Source organism: Brachyhypopomus gauderio, chromosome 15, assembly GCF_052324685.1.
Source record: "Brachyhypopomus gauderio isolate BG-103 chromosome 15, BGAUD_0.2, whole genome shotgun sequence".
NCBI lineage: Eukaryota > Metazoa > Chordata > Actinopteri > Gymnotiformes > Hypopomidae > Brachyhypopomus > Brachyhypopomus gauderio.
This window is the reverse complement of record NC_135225.1, coordinates 6492346-6504695: the sequence shown is the minus strand read 5'-3', so window position 1 is coordinate 6504695 and position 12350 is coordinate 6492346. Positions and strand designations below refer to the sequence as shown.

Sequence of the window (12350 nt, the reverse complement as noted above, 5' to 3'; positions counted from 1 at the left end):
AATAGCAGTATGTAAAATTGATTATGGTGTTAGGTCAGGAGAGGGCTTGACAACGCCAATGTGACGTGAATTATCAGAGTTCTACCGAGGCATGATGATGGGTGCCGGACAGATGGTACATTCCATTTACAAATTACCTGTGTAGGTATTTAACATTCCTCAACCCACAGGGTCACGTGTACCAGGAATACGTCACAGAAGACATTACCACCCACAGTGGACAGCACAGTGGCTACCCATGAGTGGTTAATGAATGTGATTATTAGCATTTTGCAAGAATTGTTCATGCAAAAAAAAAAAAAAAAAAAAAAAAACTCTGGCTCCACATGCATGTCCCATAGGGACAACTCACAAGGTTGCTAACTGGACCCTAGAGGACTGGTAACATGAGGTGTGACTCACTGAGTCATGGTGCCACTGAGTCATGGAACCATGATGCCATAGACCCCAGTTGTCGACAAGGCACTGTGTAGGCTGGTGGTGGTTCCATACTGGTCTGGGGTGTTTATTGGCATGGGTTGTGTCCACTGCTACACCTAAAAATGTAATTGCAAATGCAGGATACACCATGCCATTGGGCCCAAGTTATCCAGATTCGGCAATAGAAGCCTTCTGGAGAATTCTGTCAAATGGTGTGGCCTACTTCAGCCCAAATGAGCATAAAAAAGATGTTCGAGGCACCAGAGATCCTGCACCTTCAAATACCACATGGCTGTCCAAATGACATGGCTCAACATCATTCCAGATGTCTTCCGTCCACTTGTCAAAATGATGCCATGTTGAGTTTCCATACTCTGCTGGGCTGGGCGGGGGGGGGGGTCCTACATGATATTAGTTCCCATCACATGACTTGTATTTGTATTTTCGAATCATACACGTGAGCTAACGTGTACTAACATGTAACCTAGCACATGTGCAGAGATAATATGTATATATTACATGTAAAGCTATTCAAAAGACTGCAAATTGCAACTATTGTGTGGATGCAACTTAATAACCCCTAATAAAGGCACAAAACAATTATGGCAAAACGCCATTTTACTTATAATTAATTAAATTTAATTAAACTCCAAAAGCTTAATTCATCATAACCCTGCCAAAGCACTACATTCAAAAGCATTAACACATCAAACATATTAAATGGAGTGTGAGGCATTCATACAGGATTCATACAGTACAAAACAGTATATTAATAAAAATAATAATTAAATAATCCAGCGCTTTTCACCTACTTTCCCAATTTGCACAGTGTTTGTATAAAATATTACAACTGTATTTTAACAAGAACCCACAAAGCATAGAGAAATAAAAAATATCTTAATCAAGTGAGACAGTTTCATTTTGGATCAATATTTGATTCAAGGAAGGGATTTTTCCCTACATGAGGCAGTTAAGGAAAAAAAGGTGTCAAAACCATAGCCCTTACTCCAGGCACAGCAGGTAAGACTGCATCAATCAGCATCTTTGATTCACTGACCAGGAAGCACAAGTCCAAAATGTAAAACCAGCATTCCATCCTAAGATCATGGAAAAAGGAAAATACACAAACAGGTCTTAGGTCAGTAATATCTGCACACAGTGAGAAGACCTACTGAGAAGTACCACCATCAGTTAAACGAAACAGCCCAGAGACCAACAAGAACAACAAGAGACCCAAAAGCACGTGATTTATGAAGGGCTTGTTGTAAAATGCAACTGTGAATAAATAACCTCAAACTACAAGCATTTTGTGTCAGCAAGTATTTAAATATTACTATTATCATAAGTGAAGCATATTAGCATAATACATCTTCTAAAAATGTAACCATTAAAGACGAAGTCTGAGATGAAAACGAAGTCAAGATTTAACTATTAATGATGCGAATTGAAAAACTGTTAAGTAGTATATACTGAAAAAGCAAGAATGGCACATGACCCCGGGTTTCTTTCTACATCTCATGACACACATTAGTTTATAATTAGACAACACTTAAATACCTGTAGGGAATTTCCTGCCATTGTGTTACGCACTTCTCTCAGAGACTGGCACTGTTCTAGCAGGTGCTCCCCACAGACAACATCCACCTGCCAGAAAGAATGGTCTCATTTGAAAATCTTTACAACTAATAACTTAGGTGGTCATTAGGCCTGTGTTGAAAAAATCGATTTTCCGATTCAGAATCGATTCGCATATGATGATCTATGGATGTCCCGATCCAGCTTTTTGAACTTCCGATCCGATACCAATATTTATTTGCACTTCCGATCCGATATCGGCCGATACCGATAGCGGCCTATCCGAGCATGTATTACAGTTTAAAGTTATTTAGCCAACTTACTTTGTTGTCAAACTCATGTTGAAAAGCGTTTTACTCTTGATAACAAGTAGCCAGCTGAATTAGGTGTTTGAATAATACACAATGGTTGGTAAGGAGAAACTGACCTGTTTATTTAGCTATTAATAAACTCAAAATAGACAAAATATTAAATAACAAACAGAAATAGCATCAGTAAACCAAGGATTAAAAAGCCACAAGTGCAAATAATATTGTAAATGATATTAAAAAAGCAAAACACACAACCTGAGTGGAAAATAGTCTATTAACAAATAGTCTATTAACATTAACATCCATCAGTGCTCTTGGAACAAGTGTAAACCAAAGCTTAAAAAAAATCCGTGCACATATCGTAAACTAATTAAAAGCAAAATGCCTTCTACTCCACACTTTGCTGCTCCATCCCCATCTATACACTCCCTTCAGTTTCTGCCAGTGTTAGTTGTGTAGGACCTTTCTTTTTGTCTTCGGTTTTCTTTATAAACTCGTCATGTTGTTTATGGTGGTATTTCGCTAAATGCTTGATTAGATTGGTGGTATTAAAAGTTCTTACAGCTTTACCACCACGCTTGACTTTACTGTGGCATATGTTGCACTCTACCTCTTCGTCTTTATCATCCTTTAAGTTAAAATAATCCCACACAACTGACATTTTTACCGATAACTTCAAATTTACACGGCGGTCCGAGATGCCACGGAGCTAAATTGGGGCAGACGCTATGCTCGTGTGCTGAAGGTGTGCTGGAAAATGCGGACCTGATTTTACTCTCACTGGCAAAACCACAGCAAAAACTGGAATGGATTATCTAAATGGGATCGGACTTAAAAAAAATGGATCGGGAGTCTGGATCGGCATTTTCTCGTGCCTGCCGATCCGATACGGATACGCATTTTTTGCTAATATCGGCGACCGATCCGATCCAAATATCGGATCGGGACAACCCTATGATGATCTGATAATCGATTCGTACGTCCAAAGATCGATTTTTAGTGAACTTTTACCCCCGCCTTGTCACTGAATTCACACAGGCGTGCTCGGTCTAACGAACTGTAAAACAACATGGCGTCGGACAGTGCCGGTAACGACGATAGTCAAATCGGCAATCTAAAAACAGAAGGACAGTTTATCCAGTGTCAGTGACTATTTACAGTTAGTCCATGTCACTGACAGTTTACCCAGTGTTTTTACAGTTTAAAAAAGTTTAAAATGTTCTTGTAACGTTGGGCGCAAGGTGATGAACGAGACAGAATCCTTTGCACTTTCCAAATCGTTACGTTTATTACATTTACCGAAGCATACAGCGCACATAAAACACGTTTACATAGAACATGTGTGACTCAAACAACGACGAGCACGAGACGCTGCACGAACGTACATTAAGTAGACAAACCACATAAACCCCACGTGATGAGACGGGCCACAGGTGAGACGGATTATACAAGACGCACCCGCACCCACGGAGATACACAGACGCAGACGAGTAGACGCAGACAACGTTAACACACGCCCAACAGGGAGGGGTCGGGGACCGCAACGTGACAGTTCTGTTCTTATATTCGCACTTTAAAGAAAAATACACGTTTACATTTTATACTTTCAGTTTATTAAGTGTGAGCACTTTTAAAATAAAAATGCATTTGGTAGCAACAGCTTTTGGGTGAATTCTTAATTATTTCAATCATAATAATAATGCACTGGTTAGTGTCCTAGTAGGCGTCCACTGTTGCAGATATAGACACCTCAAAGATGTCCTCTGTTTATTGTCCTGGATTACCTTTCTTGAAGGTAGATTTATGATTACCCTTTTCACCAGTCTTCCAGCAATCAGTAACTACCAACTACCAGTAACTATTTGCTGATTAATATCGATATAATACTAGTTTTAACATGTTGCTTCTGTACATAGTCAGGAAACAGCTCAAATACATTTTTATTAACACTAAACCCCAAATTGGATCGAATCAATTAAATCGGATTAAATCGAAATAAATCGATTCTTAATCTTCAGAATCGGATCGATTCTTGGAATTTGAATCGATACCCAGCCCTAGTGGTCATGAAAGCTGGAATTGGTCTAAAGCAATGTGTGTCAGCTTCATTACACACATACTATTCCTCTGCTTGAATTCTATTTTGTCCTTCTATACTTGTCCTTTCTGTCCTCTGGGACAATTTATTTTCTCAGCGTCTCCTGCTCTACACTGCACTCTACCTCATTTTGCTGCTAGATGCCAATGCCCAATCCTGTGCCAGATCAGTCTCAACAACAGAATACAGAGAGGGCCAACCATTAGCTAATCCAGGTATGACCATGTATTTACATTAATGGCAATAATGGTAGAATTTGATGCCCCTCCAAACTCACATATTACAGTAGCGACAACACTGTGCAATAATGGTCTAAAATCAGGGGTTTTCAACCTTTTGTAACCACATTTTGGACTCTAATTAGGAGTCACCCCCCCCCCCATCTCTTTGCTGCTGTCCCTACACTTACATTTTGATTGCCACTGGTCCATTTTAAGATGGGTAGACTAGACTGTAGTCAGGAATACAATAATCAAATCTGCAGCAGACATTTTAGCACTACTGTTTAAATATTTTCATGTCAGTGTTGAGTGTTTAATCTAAAATCCTCATTGTCTCGCAATCACTTGTCAGGCTATAATTATGGTCAAAGTGTGCTTGCATGATGGAGCACCTTTCTGCACTGTGAGATGGCTCAAAGTGTTCCATGTTTGCCTACAGAATCACTGAGCACTGGAGCTCAATTACTGGAACACCCACATTACATTCTCACACTGTTCTTGTCTACCTTTTCAATCAGGATTTATAATTATGTTTCTAATATAAAGTATGACAGCTTCAGGAAATAAACAATAAAAACAGCAAAATAACTTTCTTGCAAGAAAGGTTTTAACATTATACAGTTATTCAATCAACTGCCTTCCTCTCAGGCTCAGACTTTGAAGGAGACTTTTTATATATTAATGTGTGTTCTACTAGTGTCTATTATTTGTTGAAGTGGAAGTTATTTTTTGTGCTCCAGTCGTCCACATGCCCTTGTAAGGTAGAACAAATGTATCTTCCCTCAAACAGGTCAGTCACTGAGATTAGGATTTCATAAATACTCTCTAGAATATTGTGTCTCCACATATCTTTAAATCCCAGGAAACCTGCTTTATATTACACCTCTCTAGTATTACTGTTCTATGTTTACAAACAGTGGCTGTTGAATGAATATGTTTTGCTCTTTTCCTCTTTTGTTAAAATTTCTGATGATAAATACAAATACAATACAAGCTTGACAAGATCAGTTGATTTCATTACTGATACTGCTCCCACATGTCTGGTCTCATTGTCTAAATCTGCATTTCATTTCAGTGGATGTTTCACTACTATGCAATAATAATTATTATTATTATTATTATTTTATTGGGCCACTTAACAGCTTTCTCCGAATATTAAAAAACATATTACATTGAGCTATACCTGCAAATCTGGACTCAACTCCATCTTCCTTCTGATAAACAGTTCCACATGACGAATAGTGGCTTCACCTGATACACGAACATACTTCCTCTCTAGGGGCTGCAGTATGAAAACAGCATCAGGTCAGTATAATTAGATGCCTTATACATACATAAATAAAAAATACATACATTATATATATATATGTATATATATATATATATATATATATATATATATATATATATATATATATATATATATATATATATATATATATATATATATATATATATTATATATATACTTTTACATACTTATACATATATAAAAAATACCTTATAATTCTCAATGCCTTCCTGAGCTCTGGAAGTCAGATATGAAAACAGAAAAGAGACTTTCATGCATATACCTTTTGATGTGTATACACAATACAGAATTAATTAACTGATCGTTAGTCGTTTCTGTTTAACCTACATCTAGTGAAACCTGGTAATAAAAACACACTGATGGGTAATAAAACGATAGACAGAAAATTAAGCAAGACTACTCACCCAACAAACTCGAGCATCAGAGACACATCAAGCTCTGGAGGAATGGTAAAAACAGACTGTGGCACGAGGTCTTTCGCCTTGTGTTTCTGAGCCTTCACTGGAAGAGTGGCTGGGACCACCACTAAAAAGGCAAAGAAGTTCTGATACCACAGCTATGCATACCATACAAGGTATAGTATGTTTAATCAAAAACAACCTACCTGGCTTTGGGACTATAAGTCCTCTTTCCTTATAAAATGTGCACACTCGTATTCTTTCCGCTTGGGCCAAAAAATACAAAATATATAGATTTACTTGATAGAAATATTATAACCATACCTTGATAACAACAAGTTATGGATATAGAATAAGAACACAGGAAAAAACACCTTACCTTCTTCCAAATATGGAACCATTTTATAAACTATATCTTGTAATTGCCTGTCAGGTCTATGGAAAACAGAGGCATTAAAAAAGCCATTAAGCAATAGAACCAAGTCATAGAACAACTATATAGGTAAAAACCACAGAAGGTGTCTTCAGGCACAATGTGAGGCCATTATTATTTCAAGACAGATGCAATTATATGCAAACTCTCAATGAGATTCCCCTGGGATAATTTAAAGCACAACGATTAACAATCTAGAAACAATATTTTGAGTCAATAACATTTTACTTTCACTGCTGTCAAAAGTAAGACATCCTGCATGTTTTAAATGGCCCTGAATATCTATAAGACCTTACACCCACTGGCACAACCATGAGGTGCAAAAGAAAGGTGAGAAAATAATAACGGCATATGCCATACCTTAAATTGTACAGTGGCTGAGTTTGATGAACAATAATGGCACAGTTGGGACACTTGTTGCTGTAGAAAAAATGCTTGACAATGCAGCTCTTACAGACTGTTACAAAAAAATAAAAATAAAAAAACAAGGAGATGAAGAAGAAAAGAAACACACTGGGGCAGAAAATCGGTCTAAACCTGTACGTAAAATGACAAATATGATGATAGAGGTTTCTAAGCACAGACTGAAGGGTGTGGTGGGTGAGGTGGCGCTCACATGTATGAAGACACTCAGTGATGGTGGTGGCGTCGATGAAGAACCCGTTGCAGAGAGCGCAACGAATATAAGGATAAAACTCCTTAAGAGGCAGGGAGGGCTTTAAGACAGCAAAACAGCAATAAACGGTCAGGAAATGCATTAATTAGTTGTTTTTAAACAACACTCACACTACAGTTATTCTACAAAGGAAAAAGACGGATGTTAGAAGACATGAATGACAATAGGCTGACTGCACCATGTATCTATATAGGGCTCCATAGGGTCAACCACCTGACCAACACTAAAACTAACAGGCTAACTCAGCTAACAGGATAGCAGTGTGGTTTAAACGGGTCCCGACGTGATCCTGCACGGATGTCCAGACAGCAGACCGTCTCACCTCGTCGCACGTGTCACTGTTGTCGTCGGGACTCTCGCCACACACGTCGGTGGCCCCCAAACTTTGGTGTCTCTCAAAGCTGTCCTCCATCCCTTTGTCCTTAAGTTAACTTTATCTGGAGCCGTCTACGGCCCACTCTGAGCTTAATCTACAACCCCAATACAAACTCGGAGGTTAAAAAAAATGTTACGAAGAGTCTAAAAAAACTTTTACAACGATTTCTTCTAACAGCGGGTGTCAACATTTAATAACGCACGAGAGTGCACGCGATAACAAAAACGCTTCACGTTAGGTGCGTGACGTTGCCGTTACGCTAGAGTAAAAGTCCTTATAGTAAATATAGTATGGTACAAGTCAATATAGTCTTTACTCAGTAAAAAAATAAACAAGCGCTAAAATACTTAAGTCGCAAATATGTATTTAAAAGAGGGCAGAATATATTTTACAATGTATACCACATGAAAAACATCATCGAGAACTAAGTGCATTTTATTTTGAAATACAGCTACGCCGTTCGTCGGAAGTGTAGCGACAGCGCGAAGAGAAGTGAAGATGGCGGCGTCCATGAGCAACGTGGATGAGATTCGTGATAGAGTAATTTTGGGTGAATTTGGGGTAAAAAATGTACGTACCTCGTTCGAGGATTATATAATCACTGTTGTTTATGTAGTCAGTTGTATCGTATACGCGAATTATAAATGGTGCGGCAATTATGCTAAAAGAACGTTCACATTGACAATATTTACTGTTCTATTTAGCTAGCTAAGTATACTTACTTTTAATTTGTTACGTGTGTACAAATATTCTTGAATGTATGCCCTTTACATATTCATATATGTACACATGCCGTGCACAGGTTCATTCTACAGATTTTCCGGGTAATTACCCTGGTTATAATGACACATGGGACTTCAAAACATTCAAAAAGGTAGCTACCTTCCAAAGTCATCTTCAGTGAGTAGTCACTTTTAGTGTAGTAGTCTACTCTTTGGCTTTACATCATGGTTTTATTGTGCATACTCTCCTCTTACAGAAGTTTAGGATTGACGTTGTTCATATGGATGAAAATTCTTTGGAGTTCGACATGGTGGGAATAGATGCTGCCATTGCTAATGCTTTTCGACGGATATTGCTTGCTGAGGTACTTTCTTGTTCGATTGGCAGTGAATCAAAATATGCATTTGCTTAACGTCGTTGAGGAATATATCAAAAACACACAGTGTAAATGATGCATGTTAATCACCAAGAATTTACATTTGCTAGGTTTTTTTTTCTTTTTTTTTGTTGTTTACAAATTTAGGTTCCGACTATGGCAGTTGAAAAGGTTTTCATTTACAATAATACATCTATCATTCAAGATGAAGTTTTAGCACATAGACTTGGTTTGATACCCATCAAAGCTGATCCTCGTCTTTTTGAGTACAGAAATAATGGTGAGTGTTGCTTTACGTTTAAACCATGTTAATAGTCAGCACAGATTTCCCCCTTTTTGATGTGCAAGACATTTGAAATCTACAAGCTGTCACATTAACACTTGGATAATAGTTTTATTATTCTGATAACTATTTAATCTTTATTTAATTATTTTGTGGTGGTTTGTTCTATTAGGAGATGAGGAAGGCACAGAAATTGACACTATTCAGCTTCAGTTGAAGATCAAATGCACGAGGAATCCCAGAGCTTCCAAAGACTCATCAGATCCAAAAGAACTGTACCTGAATCACATGGGTAAGTGCAGTGTTCTTTACTTAAGACGTTTTACATATATTTTTTACATTTAAAGGCAGTTTTCAATCACTTTTCTGTCCTGTAAAAATGTATAATTTAGAATGGCAACTGCTGCAGTAACTAAATGTCTTTTGATAACAACAAAAAAATAAATAAAATACTCAGAATAACAAGAATGTTACCTGAGGTGGGAATGTTGAGTGGCTGACTATTCTTTATACCTACCTGTTCTAATGTACCAATATAGCCCCAACATAAAATATCTTGATGTGTTAAATTCAGATTTTCAATTGAAAAATACTTTCTTCTGAGGGGCTTGCAGTGAACTGTGACACAACTCAGGAACATTTTGTGTGGTATCTGCAGAAGGGTTTGTGCTCGGTGCGCATGCTTCTGGTGAACAAATGTTCTGTTTTGAAAGTCAAGAAATCAGAATTAAAATATTAAGGGAAAAATAAATAAGAATAAAAAAAGGATTAAATGTTTCTGTTGTGTTGGGGTTTAGTTTTGTGTTTCCATTTACTGTGTATTCCAGAATGTAAGCAATCTGCATTACATGTTACTTCAATTATGTCATAAGCCGGGTTTCCATCCAAACCTTTCGAAAAAATAATGCGCAATTTCCAAGTTTTGGCAGAAAAAAATGCGAATTAAGCCTTGTTTCCATTCATTACAGTTATGCGAATAAACTTTAGATCACGTGAGAGGACGCCAAACAATAGTGGTTTTACGTCCATCTGGCAGTTACGCATTTTTGCACGTTGAGGTTTTGAAACATTTTTTTCTTTTTCTTTTCTATACATGGAGAAGTTAAATTCAATTTTTGCTCTCTCCAGAACTGTTTTTGTATGCATTTGCCATCTTTACATCGCGATCATGTACAGAACCACATGACTTGAGGCATGATACGTCATCGTTTATGCGAAAAACCCTTTTCCATCCAGTTTTTCCGAATTTTGGCGATGCGATAGTCTAACTTTTCCAACTCCTCCTAGCGTAAAAATCTTTTTGCAATATTTGGGGCTTTTTTCGAATTTTGGTCTTTTTCCATTCAGCTTTTTTCATGCGCATTTTCAAAATGCGCAAAAACTCGGTGGATGGAAAACCCTCTATAGACTTTGACACTCAATTTCAGAGGTGAATATGCTAATTAATTAGCTAGATTAGTGTTTGAATATTTGTAGATAAATGTCCTGATATTCATAAAGCAACTAAACTTGCTAACTTTCTTTTTCAGTGTATTCAAGAGACATGACATGGGTACCTATTGGCAACCAGGCAGATGTGTTTGCTGATGCTAAGATTGGTCCTGTGCATGAGGACATTCTTTTGGCACAGCTCCGTCCTGGACAAGAGCTTGACATCGTTATGCACTGTGTTAAAGGAATAGGTAAATAAATACAAGTTAAAGTTGAATACAAGTTAAAAGATTATGAAGTGATGTGGAGGCGATATTGGTTCAAAAATAAACTAATTGTAGCAGAATCCGTATGTGATGTCATGTGCATGTAAGTCTGTAAAAACATCTTTCATACAGGCAAGGATCATGCTAAGTTCTCCCCAGTCGCCACTGCAAGCTACAGGCTTCTTCCTGAGATCACATTACTGCAGATGGTTGAAGGAGAAAAGGCAGAGAGACTAAAGCGCTGCTTCTCACCTGGAGTCATTGAGGTGGAGAACATTGATGGTAGGACACTCAGTAAGGTTAAAAGTAGCACAGCAGACATTTGACGTGTTCTCACTGGCACATTTTGTGTTTTTTTTTTTATGCATCAGGTGAACAAGTGGCTAAAGTAGTGAACAGTCGTCTGGACACATGCAGTCGAGAAGTGCTCAGACACGATGACCTAAAGAGTTTGGTCAAACTGGGACGAGTGCGAGACCATTTCATATGTATGTGACTGGGGTAGTAATAACAATTATGGTTCTTACAGCTTTGATATTATTACATGCTGATGTTTTCTTCATGTCCATCTCTCCCAGTCTCAGTGGAGACTACTGGAATCCTACCACCTGATGTCCTGGTCAGCGAGGCAGTTAATGTACTCATTGCCAAGTGCCAGAAATTCCTCAGTGAACTCGACTTGACTGAAATGGAGTAGAGGGAGAAACGCGGACGGCACATACTGCAGTCTCCATTAACAGCACCTGAAGGCCTTGAATTGTGATGTGCATTAGATATTTGAAGTGGTGCTTGTCAGGGGATCATTTTCATATTAATGAACACGGAGTCATTCAGGCACAGCCCTGACTGCAGAGGAGATAAAATACATTTAGAACCACTTACAACACATTATTAAATTATTATGCAGAACGTCTATTTGCCTGATTTGCATGGCTACTTCAGATGGGGTCTCATTCAGATTCCTGATCAAATTGGATGTTGCTTGTCTGGTCCTGAACAGAACTCCTTTTCCCTCGGGTGTTTCAGCACATCTGTCTACACATCAAAGGTGCTGAATCTCAAACCTTATTTTTCCCCCAAATATGTTTGACGTACTGAATTGTACATCCTTTTTTATATTAAAATTGTGAATGACCAGTCATGTGTGTGTGTACTTACTAGTGTGATTTATGAGATGTTCTGATTCTTATTTGTTGTAGTGCTATAATGTTTTTTTTTTATTATTATTTATGTTCAAATTGTCTTATGTTTCAGGAAGCTACAACAAACCATTTCTATAAGTAAGCTTTATATTTCTCCTCTGAACAAAATCCAAAAGTACTTAAACTGCTGAAACTTTTTAAGTGCTACTCACTTGGAGTATTTTGGAGCAGCAGGGTTTTTTAAACTATTCAAATAGTACATTAACTTGATGTTTGCATTGAAGTTGAATTACATTTATAAGCATGTTT

General features: G+C 37.7%; 2 protein-coding genes across 2 annotated transcripts; one reads left to right on the top strand and one right to left on the bottom strand.

Moving 5' to 3' along the window:
* Window positions 1-1025: 1025 nt before the first annotated feature.
* pcgf6 (polycomb group ring finger 6) lies at window positions 1026-8058 on the bottom strand. Its single transcript, XM_076975510.1, has 10 exons — window positions 7767-8058; window positions 7385-7484; window positions 7129-7225; window positions 6715-6770; window positions 6542-6601; window positions 6342-6462; window positions 6126-6153; window positions 5809-5907; window positions 1978-2064; window positions 1026-1517 (listed from the first exon to the last, which is right to left on the bottom strand). The coding sequence occupies exons 1-10, from the start codon at window positions 7854-7856 to the stop codon at window positions 1470-1472; spliced, it is 786 nt and encodes a 261-aa protein (XP_076831625.1). The 5' UTR covers window positions 7857-8058; the 3' UTR covers window positions 1026-1469.
* A 203-nt stretch (window positions 8059-8261) lies between these two features.
* On the top strand, window positions 8262-12036 carry polr1c (RNA polymerase I and III subunit C). Its single transcript, XM_076975509.1, has 9 exons — window positions 8262-8390; window positions 8623-8694; window positions 8800-8907; window positions 9067-9199; window positions 9375-9494; window positions 10732-10884; window positions 11032-11181; window positions 11271-11387; window positions 11478-12036. The coding sequence occupies exons 1-9, from the start codon at window positions 8319-8321 to the stop codon at window positions 11594-11596; spliced, it is 1044 nt and encodes a 347-aa protein (XP_076831624.1). The 5' UTR covers window positions 8262-8318; the 3' UTR covers window positions 11597-12036.
* The last annotated feature ends 314 nt before the right edge of the window (window positions 12037-12350 follow it).